Genomic DNA, 16,038 nt, shown 5'->3' with positions numbered 1-16,038 from the left:
GTCCAACAATATTGTGATATTTTTTAAGTATTTAATTAGAAAAGTGTAAAATCATAAGAATCATAAAAATGTATAAATTATTCATATTTAAAAAACAAAAAAAAGCCTTATTTTTCTTAAAATTTTCATTTTCAATTTTCATTAAATCACTTTTAAAACTCATGTAACAGTATTTGGCAGTCGAGTTCCATCATCTTCATTTGTTTTGGCATTTTTATTCCTGCTACAACACTAAGTGATTTTTTAACCTTTTCCAGGAGCCCACTATTGTTTGGACCCTGTTTGGATTGAGAGAAAATAAGAGGACAAGAAAAGTATCTTTTCATATTTGGTTATGGAGCAAAGAAAATTTTGAGAGGAAAATAACATTCATATTCCATCCACTCTCATTTCCAAATTGGAGAGAAAGTGGGAGAAATCTTTTAAAAGACTAAAATACCCCTATATTTTATAGATTATTTTTAAAAATCAAGGTTAGAATTGTAATTTTATTATTAAAAAAACTTTCCTTTTTAATATTTTCCTCCTTTTATCAAACACAACTACAATAAATTATTTTCCCTCCCATTATTTTCCTTCCTCCTAATCCAAACACAATGTAAGTGTGTTAGAACTTATTGGAAAGTTCCATATAATACAATTAAAGAATGAGAGAAAAGTAATGCTTTGACACAAATTCAAACCCATTACTCGTATAATTCTTGAATAAATTAAACCTCATTCTTTATTTTATCAAAAAATAATAGTGAACACTGAAATTTTGAATAATGTCTTTTTCACGACAAAAATCTTTAAAACCTGAATCCGTAAGTTCCTTAGAAAGATCACAGAAAAATCAGAGAAGACCCATGGAGAGGAGGAGGAGAAAGAAAACCAACTTTAAATTGCCTCACTTCTATCTTCCTTTTTCTTTATTTTCTTTCTTCAAGGATGGCTGAACATGTTTCTTTACCCAACAAGGTCCGTCAGCTAATTGTCGATTTCAATATCATTTTCAGAATTCTCCTTTAAAAGAAATTGTTGGTTTCCATTTCTCCTGCACTTCCCCATCTTTTTCCTTAATTTTTACGCTGTCTAGCTTCTGTTGCCTTAATTTTCTCAAAATGGACTACCAGAACAAAACCCAAATCCCTTCCGACATTCTTGTTTCTTCTTTTCTTCCTCTCTATTTTCATGGAGTATTATTATAGATGGAATCTACAGTATGATAATGATCTATCTTTTTCTTATTGTTATTTTGACTTCTCAATCTCAATCTTATCTTCAATTTCAGGATTCATTGACGACAAAGGCACCCAAGAAATCTACATTATCATTGAGATTACTGGTGTTAGCATTCACAGTGATCTGTGGAGTCTACATTTGCTCCATATGTCTAAAACAAACAGCTCCCCACACAACAGCCACACTCCTAAATTCCAAAATATTCTACCAACCATGTAATATTTCAAATGCAGAACCATGGGAACTTTCTTACATGCATTACCCAGAACCTCAAACATTTAGCAGGTACCTAGACAAGTTCAAATTCCAGGTTCATCTACCTGGTTTCTTGCAGACAATGACTCACCGTGTTTCATGCATGCAGAGAAGAATGTGCCTGCAATCCTGTAAGATACTTTGCTATATTGTCCATGCAGAGATCTGGAAGTGGGTGGTTTGAGACATTGTTAAATAGTCATATTAATGTTAGCTCTAATGGAGAAATCTTCGGAGCGAAAGATCGAAGAGAGAATATTTCTGCAATTGTGAAGACACTTGATAAAGTATATAATCTTGATTGGTTCAGTAGTGCTTCAAAGAACGAGTGCAATGCTGCTGTTGGGTTCAAATGGATGCTTAATCAGGCAAGTGATGCAATTGAAGGCATTTTAATCAATCTTCTTCTTAATTCTTCCACCGCAAAAATGCTAAAATCAGTCCTTTGCTGCCAAAAATGTAAAGTTTATTGCTATAAATAGATGGCAATAAATAAAATTGATGCATGTTACTGCTATAAAATTGTGGTCATAAACATTTTGTAAATAATAATTATTAGTAATAACAAATATTACTGCTACAAAAAATTTTTATTAACGCCCACAATTTTTATTGTTGCTAAATATTTTTTATATATTACTAGCAGCATTAATCAGTATAGCAGTAATATTAATTTTTGCTGTAATTTCTTTTTTTCTGTTAATTCTCGGTGTTCTTCTTTACTCTATGCAGCTTACAAGTTGATTATGAATTATTTGCAGGGAGTGCTGGAACATCACGATGGCATAGTGGAGTATTTCGATAAGAAAGGAGTTCATGCCATCTTTCTATTCAGAAGGAATTTGCTACGCAGAATGATATCAGTACTTGCAAATTCCTATGACAAAAGTGAAAAGCCACTCAATGGAACCCACAAGTCTCATGTCCACTCATCTGCAGAGGTTCTCTTTCTTTCTTAAATCTCACTTTCTTAGTGAAATACCTTTGACTATGAGAACATCAGTCTCAAAGTTGACATATTTTGCAGGCTAAGGTACTTGCAAAGTACAAGCCTAGAATAAATACCACCACCTTACTGTCCGACCTCAAGCACGTTGCTGATAGAGCCAACAGGGCCATAAAGTACTTCAAGAGCACTCGCCACATCGTCGTTTACTACGAAGATGTCATGGGTAATAGCACGGTAAGGCTTTTCAATGAACTTTTTGATTGTTGTCCAATAATAATGATAAAAGAAAAACTTGCTGAGATTTCATGTGCAGAAACTGAAGGAAGTTCAAGAGTTTCTGAGATTGCCATATGGTGAGCTCACAAGTCGTCAGATTAAGATACATAGTGGGGTTCTATCTGACCAAATTGAGAACTTGGATGAGGTCTTACAAGTGCTGAATGGAACATCGTACGGCAGCTTTCTTCATTCAGACTACCCAGATGTAGTATAATGATTCCATTTACAATTTTTTTTTCTTCATATCGATTTTCGCCATACAGAATCTCTCCATAGTTCTGACTGCAGCCCGATGCTGCTTCTTCCCTTACTCTCCTAATGTTGTCTCCGTCATTACAGTGATTAGATAAGCCTTGTATAAGCATATATCATCAGATAAACCTATTTAGCAAGACAGACTGCTCATAATTTCTTTCTCATGGCTGTAACCATCAATAATTATATTTGTTTGAACAGTAAGCAGCTTGATCGCTCAAGGTTACCAATGATTTAGAATACAACATCCAGTGGATTGAATACTGATGTTTGTGGCTCAACTCAAACCTGTTGCCAAGGCGCATTAGTCCTGTATAGAGCTTACATGGTTATAGTAAACAAGGCATAAAAGATCTGACCCAGTGCCATTTGGTGCACCAAACATGTCAACAAGTGATGAACAAACCCAAAGGGCCAAAACAAAGATTCGACACGAGAGATTTCAGAAGTTTCTTCAGCCCTTCCCAACTAAAACTAAAAGTTTTAGCTATTTTCTTTTCTATATAAACCAAATAAAACAAGCAAAAAATTCAACTTCTATTCTATTATGTAATCTAATTTTGATTATCTTCAAGAATAGAAATCTAATTTTGATTATCTTCATTATTGAAAATGATCGCTACGTAGAAACTGAAAAAAGTCATGATAAAACAAATTAAAGACTTGATCAAGTAAAATAATTTTAACTTCCCCATATTGACAATGAATCAAGTAAAATAATTTTAACTTCCCCATATTGACAATGACTTTGAGTAAAATATCTTTAACTTAGGGATGAGAATACATACATATATATATGGGGCCACGGCCCACATTGCCCTTGGAAGCTCCACCACTGTCATGTTCTGCAAATAATCTAAAAGGCAATGAACCTAAAATATTAGATCACCTAACGATGGTTTGAGAGGAGCTTGAACTACTATACAGATGCACTAATTCTAACGGCCAATCAATAGATCAGGAATTAGAAATAGAATGGAAATCAATTCCAGAACTAATTTTCTTTTCCATCCCCCTATTGCTTCCTAAATGATGAGATTACAATTATGTTACAAATTTTAGCAAAAGCTGGATCAACGAACGACTGATCCATTACTTGCTCCAATGTCCGAGTTTTCTGTTTGTCGAATAACAAAGTGGTCAACTATTTTAACAGTATTTAGTGGGTCCTGCTGAGATGTAGCTGCACGCCATTTGCTAGGGAATAGTCGGTGGTGACTCATCTGCTGCGGCTGCTTCAGTTCTGTATCCCATTTAGAATCCAGTTTCCATTCCTTTGGGATCTGCACATCAGACTAAATCAGTAACAGGCATACTGCCATTTATTACAACTGTCTGAATAGAGATCCAGCAGTGTCAAGCTCGTAAGCTAACACCCGTTCATCTAAATCTTAGATCTAAAGCATAAGAACTCCAGCCATCAGTGATTAGTGGAACTCGTGGAGGTCATTTGATCAAACTAATCACATCTCGCCCATGGGATGGGAGGGGAGGGGAGGGGAGGGGAGGAGAGGGAATTTTACCTTGTCAACAGCAAGGGTGAAAACTTCAAGATCTCCATCCTTATTGATGTGAAATCGAGTGAAGGCCTTGTAATTAGCAATTCGGAGCGAGGAGAAGGCTTCATCAAAATGCAAGTGAAACCAGTTAATGCAGATGTACAAGTAAATTCCGAAAACCAAAGAAACGACGGGTGTTGAAAAGACCCAGAAGTAAAGGAAGACAGAAGCATAATAGATGGCAGCACCCCCTCTTGACAGTGACTGGATCCCATTCTTGCAAATATTACTCCGTGTGACAGCCATGACCTGATAATTTCTTTAATGAATATGATAACACCAAAAAGTAGTACTATCATATTTCTGTAACTATTAAAACTTCGTTACCTCAGGAACATCAAATGCAGACATGAGATATTTGATGCAAGCCGGATAAAGGCCAAACGTCCATTGTTCTATACGGGACCGAAGACCTGTAGGATCTGGAAAGTGCTCACTTTCCACTGATCGGTACCACTGATATAAAGTGTGATAACCTGAAAAATCAATTACATATCAATTCCTTAGCACTAAGGACTGTAATTCAAGTGATAAATAATAATGGTCCCCACAGGGAAGACATGGCATGTGTAGTCGTAAAATTGCAAATAATCACAACTAAATCAAGCAGGAAAATATGATACTAATAACTGAAAGTTCCTCAGGTATGAATCCAATCAGCTACTTTGATCAACAGAGCTTCACATATCCATTATGTGCACTCAGTCAGATGATTAGCAACAGCAGTAACAAAAACTGGAAAGCATTCTTCAGATCACAGAACCACAAGTGTGAGGAATTACTAATCAAAAGAAAAGCAAATATAACGTGCCTGATGTTGCTAGTAGATTATGTCTGATACACATCTCAACACCCAGTTCCAAAAGCAACATAAGAATTAGGGCTGCTGCAAGGTGTGAAGAAACGTGAAGAATCCCAATAATTGCCTGTTTCTTCCGAGACACTTTGGGTGGGACAAATGCAATTGCCGCAATTAGCAACACCACAAGACCTGACAAGGACACATAAGAGTGCTCCAGCAGGTACATAAAAGAATTCCACACTGTACCAAAGAAACTCCACAAGTTGCCAGAAAATGTATCATCTTGCAAAATGTGGTCGAGCTTACACTAGAAATGAACAGGAGAAAAATCAGTCAACAATATAACAACATAATCAGCAAACATTGTTATGCAAGAAAAATAACATAACCCTTGGATTAACTATGACAAATGAAGGAACAGGGGTAATTTTCATTCATGGTCACTCAACTTTAATCACTGTTTCATTGCAGTCATTGAATTTCAATTTGTGTTAGAAAAGTCATCAACGTTTAAATATTTGCCTGAAATAGTCAGGCAGGTGAGTTTCCGCGCACACGTGGTCTGCCATACATGGCTTAATTTTCTTTTAAAAAAATTCCTTTGCCACGTCAGAGTAAAAACCAAAACCGTCCGTTTGAAGCTTACATTAAAGAGATAGATTACTTCGAAACCAGGAAGCAGAGAAAAATGAAAAAGGATGAGATCATCGGGCGAGGAATAGCTGAAACTTAAGTTTCTATTAAGAAGATGAAAGCTTGAATAGCAAAGAAGAAAAAATTGAGTCTGGAGAAGGGGAGTTTCTCTATTATTTAATGTGATTGTTCTCTTGACATCCAAACAGGTAAATGAAAAACTAAGAAGACAATAATTCGAGAGAAACCTAGAGTCTGCATTAAGAGTCTAAAATTCTATTGGAGGATAGTTTTAATTCTGAGTTCTGAGAAATCTGAGTTTATACTCTTTTTTTCCTTTGTCCATCAGGAAAGAGGGGTGCTGTGGAACGTTTTCCAATGTTGAACTAACAATAACTCACAAGAAAATTGCAAAACCTTCAATACGGTGTAGCTTTAGAAGGACCAGCCTGATCAACGACAGCAGATGTCGTCTTTGGAGAATCCCGGGTTTAAAGTGAAAAAGAGAAAGTAAGTTAACTTTTTGCAGGACTCGGCTAAGAACACTCCGTTTTTTTCTTCTTACACCCTGATTTTCCTGTTGGCATGTGTGTGGAAGTAGCAGAAATTGTACTCTTAACTCTGAAGGCACTCTCCACCAGTCTCCAGTCTTCTACCTTTGTTTTTCCATCTCTAACTTTATTCTTCCTCTATTTTGAAAAAATAATTTAAAAAAAAAAAAAGAAGAGTTTTGGCCGTTGTGAGAGAAGTGAAAAGTCGCATTAAATAAAAGAAAATTAAAAAAAAAAGGTGAGAGAGAAAAGGATGACAAAAGTAAAGTACTACGTGAGACCCCACAAAAACTATCTGCTTATTACTGTTTCTAACATAGACGTGGCAAAGGAATTAAAAAAATAAATAAAAAAGCCATGTATGACAGACCACATGTGTACTTCAGCGAAAAATCTATCGGAAACTCGCTCGAGTAACTGTTTCAAGCAAGTATTTAAATGTTGATGACTTTTCTGAAACAAATTGAAGTTCAATAACTACAATGAAACAGTGATTAAAGTTCAATAACCATGAATAAAAATTACCTGACAAAACAGTAAGGAAGAGAATTTAAAAGCATCCTAATTGACAGGCCGACTGGAATCTAAATACTTAATAGGGCATGGATGAAAGTAGAATCACACAAATGCAATGTATCCTAACTGTTAAGTATAGAGGTACAAACAAACCTAAGGTTGGGTGAATTGCATGGAGTCATGGACATGAATAATATAACAAATCAGAACAGATGCTCACCTGTGGAAACATAGAAAAGCTCAACACAAAGTATATAATGCCACCGATGAAATCAAATTGCCAGTTTTTCTTTCGGAACTTCAAAATATTTCCTAATGCAATCTGTATAATTGTACCAAGAATCCATAACACTCAGAATTGAAGGATATAAGTAACACAAAGAAAGTATGGACATAAAGATATTATGAAGGAAGTTCCAAACAAAATCCAAAATTACCCTGCTTGAATCTTCTAATGAAGGATAGGCAGCCTTGGTCTCATAGTTAGTTCCATACAATTCTTTGAAATTACTAAAGACATGGGTGGGATGTAAAAAAGCTCCACCACAACCATTTACAAGTAAATGTTGCACATGAACAGGCCCATTTGATGGAACATATGAATGACGCATATAATGATGCAAGTCCCCAGCTATTCGAAGCTTGCACCTTCCTTCCAAATAATTGCATATCAGGTGCGAGACATTTTTTCCAGAAACACTATTCCAGTACCAATCAAGTAGCCAATTTGGTTCATGTGTCATAATGATCACCGAGTCATTTTCACCAACCTGAATTAAATATGATGAGTAGACGTCCAGAAGTCAAACAGAAAGGAAAGGACAATGGTAGGTCACAAAAAAATATCTCCACTTAGGTAATTTTAGTCCCCATAATAAATCAATCAGGTAAAAAATATAAAGAAGAATGTACCTTCTCCTTTATTAATTCCGAAAAGAATTTGAACTGGTACACATCAATATCATTATGGAGTGCTAGATCAAGACCAAAAACCCACCATCTTTTAGGAAGTTGCAATGCAAAATAGCTCTTCTTCTGTGGCATAAACCACCCTCCCAACCAGCTCTTGTGACATATGTATCTCATGAAAGTATGAAGTCCATCAAACCAATCTGTGAAGTTCAAAACAAAACCCTAATAAGCCAACAAGCCTTGGCAGCCTTCTAAGTAGAAGCCAAATTCAACAAAGGACACACAAAACTCATACAAATCAAAGAACTATAAAAATAACAGAAGACAATTTGTAAGACCACATGAAGGAGAAAATTTATGAGAAGTCCATGATAAAAATGAGAACTGACCATGGTTTCCAGGAATAATAAAACATTGAGGTCCATCATAGTGCTTCAGATCAGACACCCCAACAGGTAGCTCAGGCTTGTTTACAGCTACATGCTCTTGTTTATACCATGGCGGAGGCTGTAGAGCATATTCAAAGGGACAAAAGAGGCGTTTCTCGTATGTGAATGCTGATGGATTAGGGTATCTACACAAAACCGTAAACTTTTTAATTCAATAATCACACAATCACATAAATAATTAAATTACAAACACATATTCATGCATGCATTTGTATATGCCGCCTTCATAGTTCATATGCTCCCAAGTACTAGACAAATTATTAAGCCAATTAAATGCCTCCTTAGGCCATTAACTAAGCCATTCTAGTAGCCTAGTGATTGAGTGGCTGCCTTACAATGTAGAAGATAGGTGTTTAAACCCCAAGACACTCTTCTCTTTATTAAAAGCTCCAATGCACTGAAAAAAGAACCTCAACTCCAATCTAGTAAAACCTAGATGAATAAAATTAGGGTGATTTTGTGAAACACAATCCATTCAAAACATGGAAGAAAATGCAAACAAGTGTAATAACATAAATTTCAGATAATAACACATTGAAGCTTCAAATTTTAGAAACATATTTAAATAGGGAAGGTTTAGAAACTGGGTAATCACTTTTAATCCATGTGTTTCCATTTATAACACTTCATCCCTCTATTTTGGAAAATATATTAAAAAGCCTCTAAGGTTTAGTTGTCAAAAAATTTAGTCATCATAGATTTTCTAAGTATATTCTAGCATATTTGGCCCCTCAAACAAGTCAAATGAGACAAAATTTCAGATAAATTACTACTTCATCCCTATGTTTTATCATTATTTCATCCCTAAATTTTAGAAAAAACAGAGAACAAAAAAACATTGCTAGTGTTGCTGCTTTCAAAAGGTACTTTGGTCTTGTCTTCAAGCATTAATAATTAAATGAACTAAAACTAGACAAAAGAGGACCAAGCCTTAGATACTTTCTAAAACCTTATATTTTCAAGCAAACCAACAATGATTTGATCATGTCACAGTATAAGTGGTATAAGTCGCTCATACAAGAGATCCGAACAAACTTACGCAAGATCCCCTCCTATAAGAAGTAAGGTTCCACGCTGTAGGGGAAGCACAGAATCACCTCTAGTAAGCTGAATGGAAGGCTTGGCAAGTAATCGGGCAACAGCATATGATGAGTTGCCACCATCTCCAGTATCAGCCATGAAGTCAAACCACAGATCTTCCTTCTCGCTTAACTGATCATACAAAAGATCTCCTTGTTGTGCTCCATCTTCAACTTTAGTCATTGCTGCCTGATGATGAGGAAAAGGAACACTCCAAATCATCAATGGAATTAGAACGAGTAAACATGTAGAATAAGGCAGATATTGAATAAACAATTTTTTCTCTTCAAAAAAAAAGAAAGATATTGATATGCAGCATATGTATCAACCATAAATCAATAGAGGACAGAAAATATCTAATTCAAACACATTAATTATTTAAGCCAAAGTAAATAAATTTAAAGAAAATAAACAAATTATGTCAGATATAATATTGTAAGTAGCAGTAAATTAAAAGAATTCAACATAAATGTTGATGACAAAGATGACAGCACAAAAAGATCATTGCACTTGACCACAGTTTCTTTCATAGGACCATAAGTGGGAAATGGTTTTTTGTTCTCCTATAAGTGTTTTATAATTCTATGGACATATAATTTCCCTTTTGTAAAGACGATGCATGGCAACTGAACTGTATATGTGAAATTACTCAAAACAGTGAGATACAACTTATCTCAAATAATCTAGACAAAAAAATTAAAAGAAAGAGGACATGTTAATCAATATGGCATCATATAGAACTCCACCTGCATCATTCGCATGTCAAAGCGACCAACAAATACAGTTACTGATACCAAGAGGTCAAAGACAGTCTTGAACAAGTCAGCAGATGTTCTGCAACATGTGAGAACAAGCATTAAAGAGTCTACAGCAACTCCAAATTACCATACCCCAGAGAGAGAGAGAGAGAGAAGGGAAAGAAATGATAAGCATATACCCTGAGTACCAAGGAACCATATCCAAAAAATCAGGCTTCATCTGTTTCTTCTTCAACTTCTCATACTCTTGAACAGACAATGGATGAGAAAGAGCCCACCTGTTGATTGGCATAAATAAATTGGAAGAGAGTGCTAATATATTAGACTAGCAAAAAGGAACAATCAAGGCATCCTTAGCCTTTTTATCTTCTAACAGGAAAATCAAATGGAAAAAAAACCCGCCATATTCAACCAAATAGAAACAGTAATTTGTATATTGAGCATAATCAGTCAAATGGTCAAAATAATAAAAACTTAGCCACAGTCTTTGGTAGAATGCTGCTCATGAATATAAATTAACACCCCAAAAAAAAAAATCCTAATAAGAATAATCTAAAAAAAAAAAAGCAAAATTGCACAAGACATCTAGCCTCCATGAAAAACATTTCCAATTCAGATCATTCATATCATATGCTAAAATGTAAGATGCAAGCACACCAATGGAACCTAGAACAAAGCACACATCCAACAATCATATGAATCAAAAGAAGCACATTTAAGTAAACTGATTTTAATTCATCCTCCATCTAAGGTTACAATGACCAGTATTATGCACATCCTAATTCAAGTTATCAGAATTACAACTCACCCTGTCGACCTTTCCACAACATAATTGGCAATGTATAGACCAATAAAAGTGGCCCATAATGAGTATATAGGAGAAATTTCATCAGATGAACCTGCACATCCACTCCCATTACAACCTAACTGCAATCATGAAACACCACCAGAAAACATAAAGGATAAGTATCCAAATAAAACATGATGCCTTCAACAAGATCATAGGAAAAAATGAATTATAATGGCAAACAGGCAATAGGCTTACCTCCCCATAAATAACCCACTTGGATAGAAGTGGATAATCACTTGCTGACCCAACCGGAGCAAACCAAGATGAACAGAACTGATCTTTTAATTCATTCATCCGGATGAGATTTGCCAGCCATGTGCTTCTCTCCTCTTTTTTCCAAAAAGAAAACCAACCAGAGTTTCTTCTTGCAAATGGTTTATTTCTCAAAATAGCACGGTTACCACAGTGGCTATAAAATACACAGCAGGCTACGCTAAGAACCTAATCAAGGCAAGGGTGTGAAAACAATAATCATAACCATTAAAGGCGATAAATATTTTGCATAACATGCAGGACTAGAAAACGTGGTTTAAGCACTTACTGCACAGTTTTGGAAAATGGTCAAGATCTCGGGCCTCTTTCCAGCAACACGAGAAACAAGACCAACATACCATAAGCCAAGAAAAATAATGTGGAATACTAGAAGAAACAAAATGGAAGATACATATATCGTCAAAAACAAGGATAAATTCATCCTCAAATCAACTCCCATTGACTGAAAACTAGGGAGATGATACAGAGCTGCAACTAAAATCCAAGCTATGTACCTACAGAAGAAAATGTTCAAAAATCATTTAGTACCCACTGGCTCTTTTAAGTGTTATTTGCCACATTAAGAAGTGTAAATATAAGGGAAAAAATAGAACCCTTACCATCTGCTGAAATTTGAATAGCTGGGTTTGATAGTCTTCCCCAAAAATGGTGAAGAAAAGAAATAAAAGAAACCAAGTAAGCAGGCATACATAGACCACCACTTAACATTGTTGTCCAGTTTTTCTATGAGAGTATGCATGTTATCTGAAGAGATGAAAAACAAGCAACCCACAACCACCGCAATGATTGCATGACGTGAATGCTCATGAGGATAAGGATATGTATGTGTAAAAATCGTCCTCACTCTCTCCATTCGGAGGCTGTCTAGCAACCTATCAGAACCCATTGAGCAACCTCGCACTACTCCACTCTTAACAAAATGAATTCAAAGTTTTAACCAGTACACCACAAAGACCAACTCCAGGATCCTGATCACACAGTAAAAAAACAATACAAGTGTTAAGAAGTGAGACACCAAGACAACACAAAAGGAAGTTAACAGAGTTTTTATTTCCACAACCGAAACGGAATTTCAAATTTCCTCATCATCCAAACAGAGGATAATTAGGGTTTACCACAAAACACAAAATAACCGCAAGCAAAAGAAGAAAGGGAGTCAGATAACAAAATTATCACCATTAACAATTGTTAAAATGAAGCATCTTCAAAGCCAATTGAATTAGAATGCTTTGCAGAGAGAAAAAGAGAGGCAGAAGATAGATACCTGAGGGAGAAAGCGAGTGAAAGAGAGAGAGAGAGAGCAGAAGCGCGAGAACAGAAATGGGCGGAAAAGAGAAGAGAGCATGTGAAAGAAAATAAAAATGAAAAAGGAAGAGATAGCTTAAACCGACTTGGCATCTCAGAATGTCTGACTCCAACATAACCATGGCATATTCTCTTCAAATCCCTCTCCTCCTCTTTCCCCCCCCTCTTCCCTTGCGAAGACTTTTGGCCTTTTTTTAATTTTTAATGTGGTTACTCGTAATGATTACAAGCGGTGTCGTTTTTAATTTTAACCAAACTTTTGTTGACGGTTGGATTTCTGTTTTATTCGACAAATGTATCTGCATTCATGCACAGGGAAAACGTGCACGGTTAGTTTTTGTTTTTATTTCTTAGGAGAATTAAGCAACCGTATTGCCATGTATCGGACAAAAAAGAACAAAGAAATTTTAATTCCAACCTCTAACTTAAATTTTAGTGTAGGTAACGCCCATAAAAACTCTGACTTTTAAGAAAGAGAATCATCTCTTTTATGTCATTCAGTTTTTTAGTTTTAGGCTTCAGATTTTGGTTATGTCGCTTGTCAGTTCTTCTATGCCCCTTCAAGTAGGGAGATATCTCTTGTTTTTCAACCAAACCATGGATTACCCTTTTCACAATTAAATGTTTTTAATTTTTTTTATTTTAAAGTCGGCTAAATTTAAAGATAAAATTTTCTCTACGATATAAATTTATTACCTGTGGTGTTCTGAATTGTTTTACAGATTGAATACTTCATATTTTTAAAAAAATTTTAACGATTAGAGAATGGCTTGCAAAACTATGATTCGAAAGGCGTAAAGAAAATATTAAAGAGTATATCTCCATATTCTTCACCAATATTATTAGATTTGGGTAGTTCCATTTACTCAAGTTATCAGAGTGTCATGTGCATTATCAACTTTTCTTCACTGTTCATTGTTGATCTGGTTCTATCAATCCAAAAAGGAACGACCGACCATTCATTGTAGAAACATTGACATACAGTGTTTTGGGTCAAGTTGTCTAACAGATATAAGTATTCGATCAGTTTGATTTAAAATTAAATCGAATTGAATAAATTAAAAATTAAAAGTTTGTTATTTATAAAAATCAAATCAAATTGATTTTGATTAGAAATTGAATCAAATCGAACCGATTTAATTCAGTTCGATTCGGTTTAATTTAATCGATTTGAATTTTTAATAATTTTTTTATTTTTTACACTTTATTTTTAATATTTTAAAATTTAATTAAAATATTTTAATTTTAATATAATATAATCTCACTATTATCACTAATCGATTCGATTTGATTTTTTTAATTTTTTTTATTAAAATCAAACCGAACCAAAATAATAGAAAATTTTGAAATTAAAATTCGAAATGAATAAAAAATAAAACTGAACTTTTAAATTAATTTAGTTCTATCGATTTTTTCATTTTAAACTGAATATTGCTTGCTCTGCTAACAGATATAGGACCGGTTCTTGGTTGATTGGGTTTTTTTTTATTTATTTGGACCTTAGAGATCCTTTGGTTCTATAGTGATATTCTATAAGCTATGAGCAGCTATATGTTATCTGTCACCTGGGCTGTATTTCTTCTTATTTTTTTTTTAAATAATAAGAAAACTTCATTAATTCAAAAAGAACAAAAAAATAATGTGAAGAGGAGGGATATCAATCCAAACTCCTTGACCTGACTCAGAATGAGCCGATATTGTTAGAACATGAGCGACATCATTCGCAGATCTATGAATAAAAACACATTTTACTTCCTCATAATTAGATAAAAGCAGTTTACAATCTTAAACCAAAAGGCCAAAAGACGATAAATCATCTAACAAAACATAATTAACTGACATCACAAGTACCTGAGCATCCAATTCGAAAAGAACTCGATCCCATCCACACTCTTTAATCCAGCTCAATGCTTCCCGGAATGCTATAACTTCAGCACACTTAATCTAATAGAAATTTTTATTTCTAATAAAAGAAAAACTTAAATTTTAGTAAAAATATCAAATTTATCTATCAACTACACATCAATTCAAAAATATTTTTCAATTTAAATTTATTCTCAAACAATTATTAAAATATTAAATAAGATTATTATTTATCAAAATTTTAGCTCTTGATTTTTTAATAATTTTAAAAGCAAATTTAAACTAAAAATAAAATTTAGTATTTTTAAATTTTACTATGTAGTTATGGAATTTTAACCTTTAAATTTTCATAGTGCTTATTACTTTAGATGTCTGAGACTTACATTTGAAATCAAATCATTAAATTAGTAATAATTAAATTTATGTATTTTATCAAAATTAATTATTTAATTTCTATTTCTTAATCAAAGAAATTAAATTATTTATATATTTTATACAATCAAATTCTTTACTTATTTTTGTCAAATAAAATGTTAGCTAATTTATTTTTAATTTTATTTGTATAAATTAAATAGTATTAATAATTTAAATTGAAATTATTAAATTGAGTGATTAAAAAATAAAAATTAATGAATTTTAAGAAAATATAAATAATTAATATTAATTTATTCTTAAATTTAATTTTATATATTTAAAAAGATTTTACAATATGTGGGTAGTTTATATCTCACTCTCTTACATTAACCTATCTATACGTATATAGAGAGTGCAAAGCATTTTTTCTAAGAAACTGACAGTTTCATTTTTTAAGAATCGAAAAGTAATACGTGGAGTTTTTTTAATTAAATTAAATTATATTTTTATTATTTTATTATTTTTTTTAATTTAATTATGAATAAAAATATACAATTTAAATTATTATTATTAATATTTGTTCATAATAAATATTTTAAAATTACTAATAAATTTTCATTGTTATTTCATAATTTTTATTTTCTTTTATTTTTTTGTTATTTTAAAATTATTATCTATTTATTTATACTATAATAACATATAAATTGACTATTATAATTTTATTTAATTTTATTTTAAAAAATTTTTTAAATATTTTTAATATTTAATAAAATTTAATATTTTTAAAATGAGTATAATGGAAAGTTAATAAAAAAATATTTTTTTTAATATGTATAAAAAAATAAAGTGAAAAAAGTTATGGGAAAAAGTATAAATTTAATATATTTAATTCTAATGTATTACTTTTTATGTTTATCATAAATTTTCAACAAGTGTTTGATTATTATTGATATTTAAATATATTATATAGAAATTTTAAGCTTGTATAGTAATGACCGTTGAAAATATTTGTATTCACAAATAAAAAAAATTCAACAAATCTTATCATTTTCAATAATTAAAATATGAAAGAAGTTTTTTAAATGATGAAAATATTTAAATAGTAATTATAAAAATTATTGTTAATTCAAATTTGATTGTCAAGTTTTCTTCTGTGGTCTCTATGGCTTAA

The 16,038-nt window shown here is 32.8% G+C and overlaps 2 protein-coding genes across 3 annotated transcripts; one reads left to right on the top strand and one right to left on the bottom strand.

Moving 5' to 3' along the window:
• Positions 1-804: 804 nt before the first annotated feature.
• Positions 805-3,178, top strand: LOC110614934. The gene is made up of 6 exons (XM_021756626.2): positions 805-960; positions 1,274-1,509; positions 1,589-1,847; positions 2,241-2,420; positions 2,507-2,662; positions 2,742-3,178. Exons 1-6 carry the CDS (start codon positions 931-933, stop codon positions 2,919-2,921), a joined length of 1,041 nt encoding a protein of 346 aa, XP_021612318.1. The 5' UTR covers positions 805-930; the 3' UTR covers positions 2,922-3,178.
• A 496-nt stretch (positions 3,179-3,674) lies between these two features.
• Positions 3,675-12,826, bottom strand: LOC110614932. Of its 2 annotated transcripts, XM_021756625.2 has the most exons (17): positions 12,610-12,826; positions 11,945-12,313; positions 11,614-11,839; positions 11,268-11,513; positions 11,031-11,149; positions 10,402-10,500; positions 10,211-10,298; positions 9,424-9,653; positions 8,325-8,509; positions 7,936-8,135; positions 7,461-7,793; positions 7,244-7,345; positions 5,333-5,630; positions 4,849-4,997; positions 4,710-4,770; positions 4,486-4,583; positions 3,675-4,245 (listed from the first exon to the last, which is right to left on the bottom strand). In XM_021756625.2, the coding sequence occupies exons 2-17, from the start codon at positions 12,229-12,231 to the stop codon at positions 4,036-4,038; spliced, it is 2,931 nt and encodes a 976-aa protein (XP_021612317.1). In that variant the 5' UTR covers positions 12,232-12,313; positions 12,610-12,826; the 3' UTR covers positions 3,675-4,035. The 2 variants fall into 2 exon arrangements, with proteins under 2 accessions (XP_021612317.1, XP_021612313.1); XM_021756621.2 differs by having other exon boundaries at positions 4,486-4,770; positions 12,610-12,825.
• Positions 12,827-16,038: the final 3,212 nt, after the last annotated feature.

Source organism: Manihot esculenta, chromosome 5, assembly GCF_001659605.2.
Source record: "Manihot esculenta cultivar AM560-2 chromosome 5, M.esculenta_v8, whole genome shotgun sequence".
In the NCBI taxonomy this organism is placed as follows: domain Eukaryota; kingdom Viridiplantae; phylum Streptophyta; class Magnoliopsida; order Malpighiales; family Euphorbiaceae; genus Manihot; species Manihot esculenta.
Note: the sequence above shows the minus strand (reverse complement) of the source record. Positions and strands in the feature narration are given on the sequence as shown.

Excerpts from the sequence above, each read along its gene's own strand:
- LOC110614932 (XM_021756621.2), bottom strand. The coding sequence starts at position 12,231 with ATGGGTTCTGATAGGTTGCTAGACAGCCTCCGAATGGAGAGAGTGAGG. Across the intron at positions 7,794-7,935 it reads CGGAATTAATAAAGGAGAAG|GTTGGTGAAAATGACTCGGT; the intron begins GTACATTCTTCT and ends TATTTAATTCAG. Across the intron at positions 4,246-4,485 it reads TCACCCTTGCTGTTGACAAG|ATCCCAAAGGAATGGAAACT; the intron begins GTAAAATTCCCT and ends TCTGATGTGCAG.
- LOC110614934 (XM_021756626.2), top strand. The coding sequence starts at position 931 with ATGGCTGAACATGTTTCTTTACCCAACAAG. Across the intron at positions 1,848-2,240 it reads TCAAATGGATGCTTAATCAG|GGAGTGCTGGAACATCACGA; the intron begins GCAAGTGATGCA and ends AATTATTTGCAG. Across the intron at positions 2,421-2,506 it reads ATGTCCACTCATCTGCAGAG|GCTAAGGTACTTGCAAAGTA; the intron begins GTTCTCTTTCTT and ends CATATTTTGCAG.